The following is a 19,216-nucleotide window of genomic DNA, read 5'->3' as shown; positions in this document are numbered from 1 at the left end:
AAATGATTAGCGGTAATAAAAACAGAGAGGCCAGCAGTGATCACTGACTGTTTTTAGGGGCTTGTTCAGACTAAACAGAAGAGGCAAACCATAAAAACATGTTAAAAATAACAACAGCCTTATTAAACGCAGAGTAGTTTGGGCCCGGAAGCAGGGTTTATCACGTCATCACTTAAAGACCGGATTGTGATTCTTTTCCCCACACAAAGCCACTACAACCGATTTTAGGGTTGCCCCATCTCAATTTAACCCTCGACTTTGCTCATGATTCTATTAAGGTGTTAACGCAAACTAAAAAAAAATAACACTATGTATTCCCATGTTTTCTCATTTATTTTATTACTATATTAATATAGCAACAAGATTCAGTTAGCTTTGAAAGAAAAAAATGGTAGAAATGTCCTTCAAAGAGCTGCATTTCAGAGCCTGTACATTTTCACTTTTACTTGAGTAAACAAAAGTCAAACATTCCAGTGTTTGTTAAACTGTCTCTCATGTCCTGTTAGAATATTTTTTTAATAAATATTTTAGAGATAAGATGTTAGGGGCTGTTACTGCACCCCACTGTGAAATACTGTATTTAACAATCAGCAGCCTTCATCTTTTATACTAAATTATATATGGTCAGCATATGAAATTAGAACCAAAGACTGGACCAAAGACTGGACCAAAGCTTAGTTTCTGGGCCTGTTTAAAAGTGTTAATAGTCACTAATTCCCCCAGATGAGAAACATTTTTAAAGCAATTTTTTTGACACTGTAAATGAGAGAATTTAATCGAATGTAATCCTTTTGCTATGTGCCATTGTCCTTGAAAAGGATCTGTGGTTTTATATGACAACTTGTGTTTTCAGCTTCTAAGATGAACCTACTATTATCAAACGTCAAAAATCCAGACAGGTTGATGTCTTGTTTTGCCAAGTTTGTAATTTGAAGCGACAATTTCTAAAAAATACCTGCAACTGCCAGCAGCTCTCAGCCTCCTAGTACAAACACCTGTAGTGTCAATTTCAAAATCCAACATCACCTTCTCCTCAAGCTGACTTCTGACCTTTAGGTCAAGGCCACGGAGATTTAAACTCGTCTGACATTTTAACTACACACACTTACGGTATCAATTTGAATATCCTGCATCGTGGCGTTCTCAATTCACAAAACACACAACATCCTGAATGTCATTCGAGAAGTGTGGGGAACTCAAAGAAACTACATCTGCATAGTTTTCTTAATTGAGTTATGTTTCTTATGTACTGTATTTGTATGTCTATATGCAGCTTTTAATTAACTCCCTGCAAAAGAAATTACGGTAGTTATAATCAAGTATAGGATCCAGGCATCTATAGAAAACAGATGTCAAAAAGTTAAATAGTTGAAATCCAAAGATGTGCATGTTTTTTCTTTCAGCAGGGGGGAAAGTAAAGAAAAAGATACAGGTCTGCAATGACTTTGGATGCAAACAGAAATGAAATAGATAACTGCTGACTTTGGAGACTGATGTAAAGTTAGCCAACACAGCACTGCAGCATGTTGAAAGATTAAACAATACAGACTGTCATCCAGAGACAGCATCACAATTATCATTTGCATTGTCACATTAAAAAGCCAATATTTTTTCTAATTTATTATCTCGGTAACCTGTTGACCCACAACTTACTGCCTTTTACACTGACTGCACTGGTTTAGAATGGTTAACTTTGTCCAACAGCTGTCTTTTCTCATGCCATAAGGAGCTGTAAAATTAATCTTTCCAATTGTTTTGAAAATGCTTTGAACAATAAGTAATCCTCTAATATGCCTACTGTCTCCCCTAAATTAGCTTTTGTTTGCCGCAGTATGAAATTCCTGTTTTCCCCCTTTGGTAACATTTTTGTAAATGTAACTTCAAACAATCCAAACAACAGGAAGCTTCATGTGGCAATGTTAGGAGGCAGATGATCAAATCTTACAGTGCAGGTGGCATTCAGGACTGAAACGAGCCATTTGTGACTAGACTGACCAGGTGTCCCACTTTATATGGGGACTATAGGACAAGATTTCTGTTCCTCAGGCACCTTTTTAATAGCTCTGATTTCTAAACATCAACACTACAGACATTTTCAGTTTCTGCAATGTCTGATATTTATCCAATGGCTGCAAAGAAAGCAAGGAGGTCTGACTTCCTGTCGGTGGCGCTGTCACTTGGTGTTCGCTCGCTCTGTGGTATAGTATCGCTTCCTGTTCCTGCTCAAACACAGTGGTGTTTCTGAGTAGCTTATTTGCTTAGCAGTTTAATTAACAACTTTTAAATACATTCTTTTTTTTCACAGTATAATCTTCACGTGCTTCATCCGAAGCACACTTTCTGTGTACTCACTACCTAATTTATAGCCATATTCACTCACTGTCTCTGTACTGTTTCGCTAGCTTAGCTCGTAGCCGACCCGTTAGCACCATGGCTACTTCACCTGTCCCTTCTGCACTTTCTTGCTCATTGTGTCAGATGTTTAGTTACTCCTCGGCCTCCTTTAGCAGTAATGATATCTGTAACAAATGTAGCATATTTGCAGCTCTGGAGGCCAGGATTACTGATCTGGAGACTCGGCCCTTGCACCCTTCTCTCACCCTTAGCTAGCCAGGCCCCTGTAGCTGGTGCAGCCGAAGATAGCGTAGGCCCCGCTAGCTGTTCCCCGGCAAATCCCAAGCAGCTGCGGAAAGAAGGCGGCTGGGTAACGGTGAGGAGGAAGCATAGTCCTAAACAGAAGCCCCAGGTACACCACCAACCTGTTCATGTGTCTAACCGTTTTTCCCCCACTCGGTGACACACCCGCTGGGGGTCAAACTCTGGTAATTGGTGATTCTGTTCTCAGACATGTGAAGCTAGAGACACCGGCAACCATAGTCAATTGTCTTCCAGGGGCCAGAGCAGGCGACATTGAAGGAAATTTAAAACTGCTGGCTAAGGGTAAACGTAAATTCAATAAAATCATAATTCACGTCGGCAGTAATGACACCCGGTTACGCCAATCGGAGGTCACTAAAATCAATATTGAATCGGTGTGTAACTTTGCCAAAACAATGTCGGACTCTGTAGTTTTCTCTGATCCCCTCCCCAATCAGACCAGGAGTGACATGTTTAGCCGCATGTTCTCCTTAAATTGCTGGCTGTCTGAGTGGTGTCCCAGAAATGATGTGGGCTTCATAGATAATTGGCAAACCTTCTGGAGGAAACCTGGTCTTGTTAGGAGAGATGGCATCCATCCCACTTTGGATGGAGCAGCTCTCATTTCTAGAAATATGGACAAATTTATTAAACCCCTCAAAATATGACTATCCAGAGTTGGGACCAGGAAGCAGAGTTGCAGTCTTACACGCCTCTCTGCAGCTTCTCTCCTCCTGCTACCCCCCCAAAAACCCATCTCCATAGAGACTGTGTCTGCTTCCAAAAAGACAAAAAACAAACTAAAAACCAGCAACAAACAACTTAAACATTTACAAAGAAAGAACAATACAGTATCCACATCTGAACCAAAGAGTAAAACAGTGAAATGTGGATTATTAAATATTAGGTCTCTCTCCTCCAAGTCTCTGTTAGTACATGACTTAATAATTGATCAACAAATTGATTTACTCTGCCTTACAGAAACCTGGTTGCAGCAGGATGATTATGTTAGTTTAAATGAATCAACACCCCCGAGTCATTCTAACTACCAGAAATCTCGAAGCACAGGTCGAGGGGGCGGTTTGGCAGCAATTTTTCACACCAGTCTATTAATTAATGAAAGACTAAGACAGACTTTTAATTTATTTGAAAGCCTGATGCTTAACATTGTCCACCCCAGCTGTGAAACTCAGAAACCAGTCTTACTTGTTATCATCTATCGTCCACCTGGGCCTTACACAGAGTTTCTGTCTGATTTCTCAGACTTTATATCTAATTTAGTTCTGAGCTCAGATAAAATAATTATTGTGGGTGATTTTAACATCCATGTTGATGCTAAAAATGACAGCCTCAACATGGCATTTAATCTGTTGTTAGACTCAATTGGTTTCTCTCAAAATGTAAAAGAACCCACCCACCACTTTAATCACACTCTAGATCTTGTTTTAACATATGGCATAGAAACTGAACATTTAACAGTGTTTCCTGAAAACCCTCTCCTGTCTGATCATTTCTTGATAACATTTACATTTACAATAATTGATTACGCAGCAGTGGAGAGTGGACTTTATCAAAGTAGATGTCTTTCTGAAAGCGCTGTAACTAAGTTTAAGAATATAATCCAGCCACTGTTATCATCGTCAATGCCCTGTACCAACACAGAGCAGAGCAGCTATCTGAACGCTACCCCAACAGAGGTCGATTATCTTGTTAATAATTTCACCTCCTCACTACGTACGACTCTGGATACTGTAGCTCCAGCGAAAACTAAGGTCTCTAATCAGAAGTACCTGACCCCGTGGTATAATTCTCAAACACGTACCCTAAAGCAGATGACTCGTAATCTGGAGAGGAAATGGCGTGTCACAAATTTAGAGGATCATCATTTAGCCTGGAGAAATAGTTTGTTGCTTTATAAGAAAGCCCTCCGCAAAGCCAGAACAGCTTACTACTCATCACTGATTGAAGAAAATAAGAACAACCCCAGGTTTCTCTTCAGCACTGTAGCCAGGCTGACAAAAAGTCAGAGCTCTTTTGAGCCAACCATCCCTTTAACGTTAACTAGTGATGACTTCATGAACTTCTTCACAAATAAAATTTTTATCATTAGAGAAAAAATTACCAATAATCATCCCACAGATGTAATATTATCTACAGCTACTCTTAGTACCATTGATGTTAAGTTAGACTCTTTTTCTCCAATCGATCTTTCTGAGTTAACTTCAATAATTACTTCCTCCAAACCATCAACGTGTCTTTTAGACCCCATTCCTACAAAACTGCTCAAAGAAGTCCTGCCATTGATTAATTCTTCGATCTTATATATGATCAACCTATCTCTAATAATCGGCTATGTACCACAGGCCTTCAAGGTGGCTGCAGTTAAACCTTTACTCAAAAAGCCATCTCTAGACCCAGCAGTCTTAGCTAATTATAGGCCAATCTCCAACCTTCCTTTCATATCAAAAATCCTTGAAAGAGTAGTTGTCAAACAGCTAACAGATCATCTGCAGAGGAATGGTTTATTTGAAGAGTTTCAGTCAGGTTTCAGAGTTCATCACAGCACAGAAACAGCTTTAGTGAAGGTTACAAATGATCTTCTTATGGCCTCTGACAGTGGACTCATCTCTGTGCTTGTCCTTCTTGACCTTAGTGCAGCATTCGATACTGTTGACCATAATATCCTGTTAGAGCGATTAGAACATGCTGTAGGTATTACAGGTATTGCACTGCAGTGGTTTGTATCATATCTAATAGACTCCAATTTGTGCATGTAAATGGAGAGTCCTCTTCACACACTGAGGTTAATTATGGAGTTCCACAGGGTTCAGTGCTAGGACCAATTCTGTTTACATTATACATGCTTCCCCTAGGCAGCATCATTAGAAGACATAGCATACATTTTCACTGCTATGCAGATGACACCCAGCTCTATCTGTCCATAAAGCCAGATAACACACACCAATTAGTTAAACTGCAGGAATGTCTTAAAGACATAAAGACTTGGATGGCCACTAACTTTCTGCTTCTTAACTCAGATAAAACTGAGGTCATTGTACTCGGCGCTGAAAAGCTTAGAAATATGGTATCTAACCAGATTCTTACTCTGGATGGCATTACCTTGGCCTCCAGTAACACTGTGAGGAACCTTGGAGTCATTTTTGACCAGGATATGTCCTTCAACGCACATATTAAACAAATATGTAAGACTGCGTTCTTTCATTTGCGCAACATCTCTAAAATTAGAAATATCCTGTCTCAGAGTGATGCTGAAAAACTAGTTCATGCATTTATTACTTCCAGGCTGGACTACTGCAATTCATTATTATCAGGATGTCCAAAAAACTCACTGAAAAGCCTTCAGTTAATCCAAAATGCTGCAGCAAGAGTACTGACAGGGACTAGAAAGAGAGAGCATATTTCTCCTGTTTTGGCTTCCCTTCATTGGCTTCCTGTTAAATCCAGAATTGAATTCAAAATCCTGCTCCTCACATACAAGGTCTTAAATAATCAGGCCCCATCTTATCTTAATGACCTTGTAGTACCATATTACCCTATTAGAGCACTTCGCTCCCGCTCTGCAGGCCTACTTGTTGTTCCTAGAGTATTTAAAAGTAGAATGGGAGGGAGAGCCTTCAGTTTTCAGGCCCCTCTTCTGTGGAACCAGCTTCCAGTTTGGATTCGGGAGACAGACACTATCTCTACTTTTAAGATTAGGCTTAAAACTTTCCTTTTTGCTAAAGCATATAGTTAGGGCTGGACCAGGTGACCCTGAATCCTCCCTTAGTTATGCTGCAATAGATGTAGGCTGCCGGGGGATTCCCATGATGCATTGAGTTTTTCCTTTCCAGTCACCTTTCTCGCTCTCTATGTGTTAATAGACCTCTCTGTATTGAATCATATCTGTTATTAATCTCTGTCTCTCTTCCACAGCATGTCTTTTATCCTGTCTTCCTTCTCTCACCCCAACCGGTCGCAGCAGATGGCCGCCCCTCCCTGAGCCTGGTTCTGCCGGAGGTTTCTTCCTGTTAAAAGGGAGTTTTTCCTTCCCACTGTCGCCAAAGTGCTTGCTCATAGGGGGTCATATGATTGTTGGGCTTTTCTCTGTATCTATGAAGCGCCTTGAGGCGACTTTTGTTGTGATTTGGCGCTATATAAATAAAATTGAATTGAATTGAACTTCTAACTCCATTAAACTTCATAAATCCTGTTGTTCACGGATCCCCAGATGTTAAACTTTATTACAACATCTGAAAGAGCAGACTCACTGATCACACTGATCATTTTATTGCAGAAGAATTAAGGCCATTTTTAACTCTCAGTGATGCCACACAGTTTTTTATTTAGGGAACAGAAGAAGATTTTGGATCAGGAACTGACTAAGACTTAAAAGCTAGATTATTTGTCCGATAATTCCATTCAAATGTTCCAAAAGGCACCACAAACAGCGACAGCAGCTTATGTCAGCATAACTGCCAATCAAAACAGCCGTGCCCCTCACTTTGAGGGTTACCAGTCCCCACCATTTCACAGCTTTTGTACCAGACTGGAAACATGTATGGGAGTCTATGGGGATTGACTCGCTTTTGAAACCAGGTTTGGACACTTCAACTATGACCCAACATGGTGGCATCTTCACTAAAATCATAATTGGACTTACCTATTTTCTTACAACGCTCCTCTCCTCTGTTGTGCATGATGATTGGTGAGTAGATGAAAGGGCTAGCATTGGATATATTCTGTCCCAGCAGGCCTTTCACTTTATGGGGCCGCAGACTGACGGGCAGATTAAGGAGCTTCACAGATCTATCGACGAAGAAACAGTGGCATGGGTTACCGTATTTTTCCACAAGTATTCAAGGTTTAAAGTTCCTTAATGATCATTTGACATGGCAGCAATATAATAATAATAATAATAATAATAATAATAGATTGCATTTATATAACGCTTTTCAACACCCTCAACGCGCTTTAAAATTCCGCTATTCATTCACTCTCACATTCACACACTAGCAATATAATTTGAAGCACGTGCGGTAACAATATATAATCACGATATATTCTTTTTTTTCTGTATAACGTATTTTCCACACTATAAGGCACACTTAAAATCCTTTAATTTTCTCAAAAATCGAGAGTGTGCCTTGTGTATGAATTCTGGTTGTGCTTACTGACCTCGAACCGATTTGGGCGTGCAGAAATCTGTTAAAAAATGTTTTAGTACAACTTTGGTAAGCCGCACTGCTTGATGGATTGTCAGAGCATTACGGCTGCCGTAGTGAGGAGCTTCACGGAGTAATCTGGGTCCAAAACTCCGTCCACTTCAGGTCCCAAAGTCAAACGAACACTAAGAGTTAAAAACGGTCTAAATTCTTTCATCTTTAATTAAATCATCAGCGTTGCTGCTTTATCGGGTGTAACAATTAAGTTTAACATCCAGGCATCCATGAAAACAGAATTTATTAAATTTAACGGAGTTAGAAGTTAACAGGAAGTTAGCTCGCTAGTTTCCACCTAAACATGACATACCATGTTCTGACTGAGAGATTTTTGTAACTAATTCAAACGTACAGCTCTGCTACCACTTCCAACATAAATGAAGGCAGAAAACTAAACAGCAGTGGCGTTTGCAGGGTTACTGAAGTTGGACTACCTGCGATATAATGTTGTGCTACGTGATTGCTAGCGACACAGCTATGTTAACATAACATTAGCACAGTGAAGCTGGAGGATGAACGCCGACTTTTTTTCCACTCGATAAAAGTTAACGTGAGGGATTCTGGTGGTCAGGGACAAATGCAATCGCATAGCAGGATGCTATACACGGAGCAAACTTCAGTCAGGAGAACAACTGAGATTATTCATCCACAATACGAGGTTAGTTATTAATATACTGCAACAACACGGGAATAGAGCAGCTGCGAGAGAATTCAACATTAATGAATCAATGTTACGGAAGTGGAGGAAGCACAGTTTTTGGCTTTACAATATCGCGATATAGTCAAAATCTCTATCATTGGCCAAATTTATATAGTTTCTATCGTATATCATTTATATCGCCTACCCCTACTGGTGGAGCAAAGCTACAGTTGTAGCCACAGCTGGGGGCAGACTGACAGAAACTAGACAGAGAGAAACCCCTCTGGCCATCCCCAGTAGGCGGTAGGTGAAGTGTCTTACCCAAGGACACAACGACCAAGACAGACAGAGCTGGGGATTGAACCGGCAACCTTCCGGTTACAAGATGAGGCCTTGATATTGCCTAGATATTGGGCGACCCACGGTCGCCCAATATCTAGGCAACCTTTTAAAGAAAGTTATTTACAACTGCTTATGTAATATATGGTATTTCAAAGTGTTTGTGATGAATATTCATATTTATTAGAGCCCACTGTTAGAGAGAATTATGGTACTATTCTTTGTTAAAAGTTACAAGTTCAGCAAAACAAAAAAAGTACAGGAACTTGAAGAAAGTGTGTACTCCACTCCTTACATTATACACAAACAATTACAGGAATCAGAAATATCTGAATCTTAAGTTATTTATAAAAACAATAAAAAAATAAAATAAGGAAAGGGACTGTGCAGTGGTGGTGCAGAAACTAAAACCAATGAAATTAGCTTGTTATCTGATACCTACAGGAGCTCACAGTCTGCTTTGAATTAGTGGAGAAAAAATTGAAGTGACAACAGTTAAGTATTTAGACATTCGCCAAAGTTTCCTTCACTTCAGTGACTGTCATTTACACCATATGAAGTATGCTTGTTAACGAATCAGTCAGTGCTTGAATAACTTTTTTTTAAAGAAAGCTTAGGGCTTATGATGTGGATAAAAGCATTATGTTACTATTTTATAGGACAATTCAAAATTTGATTAAATGACTGGAAAGACAATTGGTCTGCGCCATTCGTCTCCCCTTGAAGCACATATTTGAAGAGTATGTGGTAAATCATCAATTATTAGTTAAACCTTTCAATGACAAAAGGTGAAAATTGTGAATGTGTGTGTGAATTTAATGTTATGCTATTTTATGTGCGATGTCCCACTCATTTGTCCAAGACAAATTTCTGTCAGGGGAGACAAAGGCTAAACTAATCTAATTTTATTGCATGCAGTGTGGCAATAATTAACATTAATTTAAAACACTGTAACTCATCTCTCAAGCGTCTGACCATCAAACCATAAAGTGAAGGGATCGCTTAATCAAAGTATAACAAAAAGTCCGTTTAACTTCAGGGACAGCAGTCTCTCCAGACAGAAAGCATAAACCAATGTGGATGCATTTCACTTAATTTGTTGTGACAACATGTTCACTGGAGAGGCAACATCTTTCTTTAAAAAAAGAAAAAAAGGAAAAAAAAGAAAAGAAAAGAAAAAGAAAGAAATCGAGCCACGCTGGAGTAACATTAACTAGACTGCCACCTTACCGAACAATAGGGAGCTTTGTGAAGGGCACTGGCGGTAGCTTCAAGCCATCAGGAAGGGTGATAATCTCCATTCCACCAGGACACTTGGAGGTGTAGTTCTCCAGACTCTGGGTGACTTCTTTCTTCTCTATAAATATAAGAGCGCATCACAGTGAAAAAAAATCCATGCCCCTAAAGCAAACTAAACAACTCTGTCAAGGACAAGAAAGTAACAATTACAAACATGATGTGAGCACCAATGTAGAGGACTCATCTTTGTGTCCTACATAAATTAAATGGCATCATTACTGACTTCTGAGATATTCCCTCTCAGCACTAACAACCCGAGTCTTAAAGAAAAAATATAGTTTATAAATTGTACCATCAACACCTGCTCACCCAGCCACAGGATGTACTTCTTACAAGTGTGTCCACTAAGGGAGGACTTGGAAATATTTTATACACATCTGTGTGCCTTTAGGAGGATTAGGAGTATGTAAGGGGAGGTTCTTTGACAGGCTTTTTGTAGCCACTTAATGAAAAGACCAGTTATGATCAGAGTGAAATAAGGAAGAAGAAAGAGGGAGAGTGGAGCAGACAATAATTATATATAATAATACATTAATGAATAATGTTACCGCATCTAGCAACAAATTGTCTTTTGCTTACATCAATAATTAACATTAGTGAACTTAACAACCAGAAGAGAGTATCAGCTCTGAGTGTTTATCCTTTTACTAGCAACTAACTTGGTGTTAAATATGTCATTAAATAGAATTTAACCAAAGTATCACAACAATGCTGATTGCAATGAATTTGTTAATGTCACATTTCAAACAGACTATATTATAAACTTTATTAAAGCTGTATAAATTAAAAAATTAATGATAACTTATAGATATAAAAACATTTTATACAAGCTGTAGACTGAATAGAAATGCTAACAGGGCTTTGGAGTTGACGTCACGCCGCAATGTATTGTGGGAGCGCGACACTATTTTTCAGGTCCACAAATCAAAACAAACACACTGTGTTGGAACGACGACTACAAGAAAGATGCTTAAAAGCAGCTCAAAAGACAATGGACTGTACAGGGTGGGCCATTTATATGGATACACCGTAATAAAATGGGAATGGTTGGTGATATTAAAGTCCTGTTTGTGGCATATTAGTATATGTGAGGGGGCAAACTCCTCAAGATGGGTGGTGACCATGGTGGCCATTTAGAAGTCGGCCATCTTGGATACAACTTTTGTTTTTTCAGTAGGAAGAGGGCCATGTGACACATCAAACTTATTGGTAATGTCACAAGAAACACAATGGTGTTCTTGGTTTCAACGTAACTTTATTCTTTCATGAGTTATTTACAAGTTTCTCTTTGTTCACAGCCATTGACATGTCGAAGAGGTAAACACGTGAGGAGCAGATCAAAATTGTGTTGATATCTGGTGAACGCAGTAACCGGGTCGTTGCAGCAGCTTTCAATGCAAGACACCCTACGAGACCACCCATCTCCCATGCTACAGTTAGCAAACTGCTTGCTAAGTTTCGTGAAACTGGTTCAGTGTTGGATTTGCCAAAATGTGGACGCAAGAAAACTGTCACTAATGAAGAAACATCAGTGGCTGTCCTAGCTTCATTCAGCAAGAGCCCACAGCGTAGCACTCGCCGCATGTCACTGGAGAGTGGCATTAGTCGAACATCCCTTCGGCGGATATTAGCTACTCACAAATGGCACCCTTACAAACTCCAGCTACTGCAGCATCTCAACGAGGATGACCCAGATCGGCGCACAGAATTTGCAGAATGGGCAAAACAAAAATGGGAACAGGACCCTCAGTTCACGCAGAAGATTTTGTTCAGTGATGAGACAAACTTTTATGTAAATGGTGAAGTTAACAAACAAAACCACCGCTATTAGTCTGACACTAACCCACATTGGATGGATCCCTCCAAGACTGTTGGAACAACAAAAGTGATGGTTTGGTGTGGTATATGGGGTACAATGATAGTGGGTCCATTCTTCATCAATGGAAACCTCAAGGCCACTGGATATTTGAAATTGCTACATGATGATGTGTTTCCCTCTTTATGCACTGAAGCTGGCACGTTCCCTGAGTTTTTCCAGCAAGAGGGTGCACCACCACAATATGGGTGCCAGGTCCGAGCATTCCTAGATGAACAGTTTCCTGGAAAGTGGATTGGTCGTCGTGGGCCAGTTGAATGGCCCCCAAGGTCTCCCGATCTGACCCCCTTAGACTTTTATCTTTGGGGTCATCTGAAGGCAATTGTCTATGTTGTGAAGATTAGAGATGGACCGATCTGATATTACGTATCGGTATCGTCCGATACTGACGTAAATTACTGGATCGGATATCGGAGAGAAATAAAAAATGTAATCCGATCCATTAAATATCAAAATAGCACCTCACAAAACTTGCGACATGGCGTAACTCAGCCCATAACTGTAGCACGTCGGAGCAGTGTGCTCAGGTGATAGAGCGGCTATGTGTATTTGTAGCCTCGCTACCAAACCGGCATTTCATCTCCGAGGAAGTGATCCCAGAGAGAAATAAAGCAAGTGTAAGTTAATCTCTGAATGTTTTTAAAGCATTCCCACATTAAGCTTAACAACCGATATATGGAGCGACTGCCTCTTCTCTCCCCCTCCCTCTCCTGCTGCTACTTTAATCATGAAACTGCTTAATGATCAGCTGATCAGCTTTTCTGTCGCGAGTCCGTCTCTTTTCTTTGTTTTTGGCCCACTTTGCACCAGAAAGAGGATATTTGGATATCTGCCAATACCGATATGAATCCGATACTATATCAGATTCATATCGGTATCGGCAGATATCCAAATTTATGATATCGGTATCGGACATAAAAAAGTGGTATCATGCCATCTCTAGTGAAGATACGAGATGTGCAGCACCTGAAACTACGGATACTGGATGCCTGTGCTGGCATTTCTCCTGCGGTGTTGCTATCAGTGTGTGAAGAGTGGGAGAAGAGGGTTGCATTGACAATCCAACACAATGGGCAGCACATTGAACACATTTTATAATGGTCAGAAACTTGTAAATAACTCATGAAAGAATAAAGTTATGTTGAAACCAAGCACACCATTGTTTTTCTTGTGACATTACCAATAAGTTTGATGTGTCACATGGCCCTCTTCCTATTGAAAAAACAAAAGTTGTATCCAAGATTCACCACCCATTAGTGATGGGTCCGTCGCAAACGAAAAGGCTCTTAGAGCCGGCTCTTTGACGTGAACGACGGGAGTTGGCTCCTTATCGCGAGCCGTGGGTTGTTTTTTTTTTTCTTTCTTTCTTTCTTTCTTTCTCTCACCCTCTCTCTCGCACTTTTTTTCCCGCTTCACTCAGCATGCAGGCCTTGTGCTTTACGCTGGGAAAAGGTGTGAGGGGCAGTAGTTACACTCAGTAGCACAGGAACAGAGCAGGAGGGAGAGAGAGAGAGAAAGAGAGCAAGGGACAACAACGTCACATTAGAAAGGTATAGTAATGATCCACAACTATTTTCAGTTGCAGATGATAAAGGATTCAGAAAGTTTATTCATGCAGGCCCATATGACAGAGAATATGCATGTTCTTTTTGTTTTCATATTATAATTTATATTTAATTGTGTTGTGGTTTGCAGTGCTTTGTGTTGTTTCACTTTAAATTTGTAAAAGGAAAAACCTGAAAATTTAAATAGTTAAAAGTTGAAATGTGAATAGTTGATTTTTGTATTATATGATTTATTTATTACATTTTATGTGGAGTGAATAAATAAAAGTATATTTACGGTGGCCCCTACAGACAAAGCACGTACAAACTCCAAATCACGTACAAACCCAGAAGCACGTAACAACTCAGAAGCACAGAAAAACTTAAAACACGTACAAAAGACAACAGAAGCGCTCCAGGATATGCTAGGGCGCAGTGTTGAGCTTTTGTTACCTAGTGGCTACACAAGCCAGCAAGTACCAACAGATTTGGTGTGTGGTAATAACAGGTAAATGAACATTTATTTTTATTATCATTTTACTATATATGAATGCTTGTGTATAAATACACAAACAATACACATATGCTTTCATGCTTTCAATTGTGTAATTTAAGTGATCTAGGTAGCTCTGTTTTGGAAGTTCAGTTCATGCTAGAAATGTGTTTTGGAGTTTGTACGTGTTTTGTCTCTAGGGGCCACCGCATATATTTATATATAAACATATATAAATAAAACCACTTTTTTTTACATTAGTAATTCCTTTTGTGCATAATTTTATATTATTGTTAATAATAAATTAATTAAAGCAACAAAACAACCTGAAGAGCCGGTTCGGAGCTGAAAGAGCCGGCTCTTTTGAGTGAGCCGAACTGAAAGAGACTGTTCTCTAAAAAGAGCCGGAAATCCCATCACTAGTTGCTGTAACAGTAGCCTACATTCAACGCTGCCCTCCTGCTGCCAGCTGTACACATCAACACCAAAAACAACAACAGCACAAGCAGCGCACAGGTTTTAAGCCGGTGAGGCATGATTGTAGATGCAGTGAAGGTGAGTCCATCTCATCTGCAGCAGCATCGCAGACCAGGCCTGCTACAATAATAAAGCATGTTTTATTTAATTATAAATAAATTATTTCTCCTAATTATGCCCTGGGTTTTAAGTAATTAATAATACAAAAGGAAAAATCACAAAAACGATACGTATTTACTTGGTATCGGATGATACCAAAATATGCAGTATCGCACACCACTAATGGAAAAGGCGTGAAAAATGCATTGAACTCTGCCAATATAGTAACAAGAGAGTCAAAGAAAAACGTGCCTTGGCTGAACTTGAGAAAAAAATTGAAACACAGTATTTGTTAAAGCAACGACGTCAGACCACCAAAAACAAACGCCTTCATTGCGATATGAAGCTGGAATTTCTCAAAGCCGCTTGTAGAAACATCCCAGTTTTAGACAGAACAAAGGGGGAGGAAACTTAGTGTGGTTTTAGAAAAGGAAGGTTCAGATGACTTTGAACCAAAGCCAAAAGAACCACTCCTGCAAACTTGTACTGGTCGGGTTCGTGTGTTCCGTTGTCAGGAACGCAGCAGCTCAGAACAAACAACACGTAAAACGGAACGAGTTCGGCTGCCAACAATTAATAAAACAAACAGGCTTGTGTCTGTAGCTAAAGACTCACCAGCTAATGCTAAAAAACTCATTCCCAACCCCCCCTCCCCGGTCTAAAATCTCAAAATTCACTGTTAAAAAAATCTAAAACACACCAGATAAGGAAAAGTGAATGCTTCAGTCTAACACATGTGCCAGTGACCCATTAAACTTCAGTAACTTTCACCTCAGCCAAACCAATTTCCTCAGTTGTAAATAAAACAGTGAAGTAAAAATAACCCGACAAACAAAACCTGAGTGAATCAAGTCCAGTGTTTAACCACTGAGAGCTAAAACTCAGGTGATGTTTCAAAGCTGTGTGCCGGTGATTGGACATCAGTCGCTGATAAAGCTGGTTCGCCTATAAAGTGCTCTGTTGGGACACAAGCTCCAGCAGCCCTGCGCTCGGGAAAAATACTATATTTACTTATCTTGTGCAGAAAAATGTGAAGACATTGCGTCATATTGAGCACCGGCTGCCCAGTTAAACTGTGACTATCACCAGGTAACGTGGGCATGTTTCCTGAATTAGCAGCAGGTGTTAAACAGCTGACGGGTGAGGAGGATGCATGCAGGTAAACTGAGGGCCTGTTGAGCTGATCGCTGGTGTCCTGAGAAATATATCAGCTCATTCTTTATGTTACAAAAGCACAGAGACACAAGACCAGGCGGAAAGAGACGATCGTTTGGTGAAAATGAGAATCTGCGAATGCAACATGTGGAACACGGAGAGTGGAATAAAAAAACCAAACAAACAAATAACTGAAAAAAAAGAAGAAAAAAAAAACTGTTAAGATGGAACACTGGGGCTGTGAGCTCTGCATGCTGACTGTTGGCAGCGCTAGTGACATCTCTGAAAAAATCTGAGTACTTTTGCAAACATGTTCTATGTTGACAACCTGACCAGACTGAAGATTAGGCAACTACAATCGCAGCTAAAACACTATTAAAAGTGTAGTTGGTGACAAAAAAACAGGGTATTTTAAAACTTTATACCACCACCATTGCTGCTTGTGATTTGAAATGCTTTCTGCATTCTTCAACCCTTTTCTCAGTTGAAGACACCATGGTCAAATTACCTCATCAAAACAGTGCGCTCATGTAAAGAAACTAGGATTTAAAGGGTTAAAACAACAAAAATATAATTAAAACTTGCTATGAATATTTCAAGCAGAAGTAGTTTTAAAAGACTGACTCATTTAAAGTGGAAAAAAAATATTAATATATAACATTTTTTAGAGCACTTTTTGGGACGGGACCCTTTTTGGTCACGAAAGGATGGATTTTTTTAAAAAATGTGCTCCTGCACAAAAAATAATGATGGATCAAAATGAATGTTGGTGTCAATCTTTGGCCCATCTAAAGGCCTAATTATAATAACAACAACGACAACGACACTCAATGACTCATCAACTGACGCTACTTATCAGCCAATCAGTGGCATGGAGTCTGACTACTACTATGACCTAATGGAGAACCCAGAAAAGCATGGGTTAGGCAAGTGAGGCCTGCAGTTCTGGAGATGTTGTTCAGGCTTCTTTTGTGACCTCCTGGATGACTCATTCATGTGCTCTTGGAGTAATTCTGGTAGATCAGCCACTTTTGGGAAAGTTCACCACTGTTCAAAATGTTCTCAATTTGCAGATAATCACTGTGGTTCACTGGCTTTCCAGAATGGCAGCTGTCAATGACTTGGATAGCTTACAGTCATTAATAATTGAAATCTTCATTTAAAATGTGCATTTTATCTTTCTGTATATTAAAATTCGTTGATGATTTGAAATGGGGCAGCACGGTGGCAAGGTGGTCAGCACTGTTGCCGCACAGCAAGAAGGTCCTGAGTTCAATTCCACCATCAGGCCGGGGTCTTTCTGTGTGGAGTAGGCATGTTCTCCCTGTGTTTACATGGGTTCCTTCCGGGTACTCCGGCTTCCTCCCACCGTCCAAAGACATGCAGCTTGTGGGGATAGGTTAATTGGATAATCCAAATTGCCACTAGGTGTGAATGTGCGAGTGAATGTGAGTGCGAATGGTTGTCTGTCCCTGTGTGTTAGCCCTGCGACAGACTGGCGACCTGTCCAGGGTGTACCCCGCCTCTCGCCCTATGACAGCTGGGATAGGCTCCAGCGACCCTGAAAAGGATAAGCGGAAGCGAATGGATGGATTTGCATATATATGCAAAAATAAATAAATACACAATCAGGAATCAGCACTTCCGACACATCCCCAATTTCATAGGCACCAATGCACCCCTATTTCATTGAAGATGCAGGCTTTTGAGTCATCATTAATACGGATGGTCCCTTAACTCTTTAGTCCAGATGACATGGCATTCACATTTTCAAAAAAGGAATTTCAGATTTCAGTTCATCTGATCACAGAACAGTTTTCCACATTGGCTCAAAGTAAATGGACTGATTCTTATATAGCGCTTTTCTACTCTCTCGGAGTACTCAAAGCGCTCTATACAACATGCCACATTCACCCAATCACACCCATTCTAACAAGCACTTTATCTACACTTAGTGCTATCTAACTACATTCACACACATTCATATTCCGATGGATGCATCGGAGAGCAACTTGGGGTTAGTATCTTGCCCAAGGATACTTGACATGCAGACTGGAGGACCCAAGGATCGAACCACCAACCTTCCGATCAGTAGGTGACCTGCTCTACCTCCTGAGCTACAGCTACCAGTAGATAGCTGGATCATGTTCACATGTGACTTCTTTGCATGACAGAGCTTTAACCTGCACTTTTGAATATCACATCAAACTGTCTTCTCAGACACTTTCTGATTTAGTGTTCCTGAACCCATGCAGTGATTTCCATGACATAGTCATACCCGTTTTTAATGTGCTGCCACCTAGGGGCTAAAAGATCACACATATTCAATATGGCCTTGTTTCTTGGAGAGACTTCACCATATTTTCAGAATTTTCTGGTGATGTTGTGTACAGTAGATAATGAGATAATCAAAGTTTTAGCAATTTTATTTTGAGAAACATTATTTTGAGACTGTTCAATAATTTGTAAACTGGTGAACCTCTACCCATCTCTATCTATAATGAAAAACTCTGGGATGGTTTCTTTATATCCAATTATGTTCCTAATCCAAAACCAACCCGTTTAGTTGCAAAATGTTCCTCCCGCTGTTTCCTTTTACTGCCACCTACTTTTCCAGCTTTTATTTTATTTTATTTTATGGGAGCCTCCTGAGTGAGGTGTTCCAGGCATGTCTCACTGGCAGGATTATATCTCAGCTAGCCTGTTGTTGCCTTGGTGATCCCCATGACAAGCTAGAAGAGGTGGCCGGGGAGAGGGAGGTCTGGGCTTCTCTGCTTAGACTGCTGCCCCCGTGACCCAACCCTGGATGGATGGATGAAAAATCCATCTGAACAGTCAGATTGGCACTGACAGAAATCTCACTTATCATACAGTGAGCAACAGACTCACTGTTAAATCAGTCATTTAATGACTGAATCAGTCATGTAGCTGCTCCTTTCAGACAACTCCTGTTTGTAAACTCAAGAAGACAGGACAGTTGGTGTGTTGCATCAGTGGCCTCACTTCAGTTATTTTTGTAGTTTAGTGTATTTGTCATTCACAGAAAGTTCCATTTGTCAAAGATCCCTGCATGCACTGAACAACTGAGAAACATAACTATTATTGACTTACTAAACTTGATAATGATATACAAGTAGTAAAGTTTATGCCTAAATATAAACAGTTACTGCTGTACCCATGCACCCATTTCAGTGTTCTGGGTGTTAATTATGCATGTGAATACAGCTGGCTAATTCAATTTAAATTCTCAAAACAAACTTCAGGATGACTGTAACAGAACACGTGTTCAGAGAATCTGATGCAGGCAATCACATCTGAATGTCAATCTGCCTTTTGAATTAATGATGCAAGTCTGCAAACTCAAGAAAAGAATATCAATGTACCAGTTCAGGAACTGATATGAAGCATTTTTGCCAAGGCAATTTCACTGGTCACTGA

At 40.0% G+C, this 19,216-nt stretch overlaps 1 protein-coding gene across 1 annotated transcript in view; it reads right to left on the bottom strand.

Moving 5' to 3' along the window:
* trappc9 (trafficking protein particle complex subunit 9) overlaps positions 1-19,216 on the bottom strand; it is a 242,273-nt gene that overhangs the window by 195,235 nt on the left and 27,822 nt on the right. Inside the window, exons 11-12 of the mRNA XM_087835023.1 lie at positions 10,066-10,192; positions 7,298-7,443 (exon numbers count right to left, since the gene is read on the bottom strand). Coding sequence (XP_087691149.1) covers positions 7,298-7,443; positions 10,066-10,192 — 273 coding nt within the window. The remainder of the gene's footprint in view (positions 1-7,297; positions 7,444-10,065; positions 10,193-19,216) is intronic.

Source organism: Neolamprologus brichardi, chromosome 22, assembly GCF_056152115.1.
Source record: "Neolamprologus brichardi isolate AB-2024 chromosome 22, ASM5615211v1, whole genome shotgun sequence".
Classification (NCBI taxonomy): domain Eukaryota; kingdom Metazoa; phylum Chordata; class Actinopteri; order Cichliformes; family Cichlidae; genus Neolamprologus; species Neolamprologus brichardi.
The sequence above is the reverse complement of the archived record's forward strand: the minus strand, read 5'-3'. Positions and strand labels throughout refer to the sequence as shown.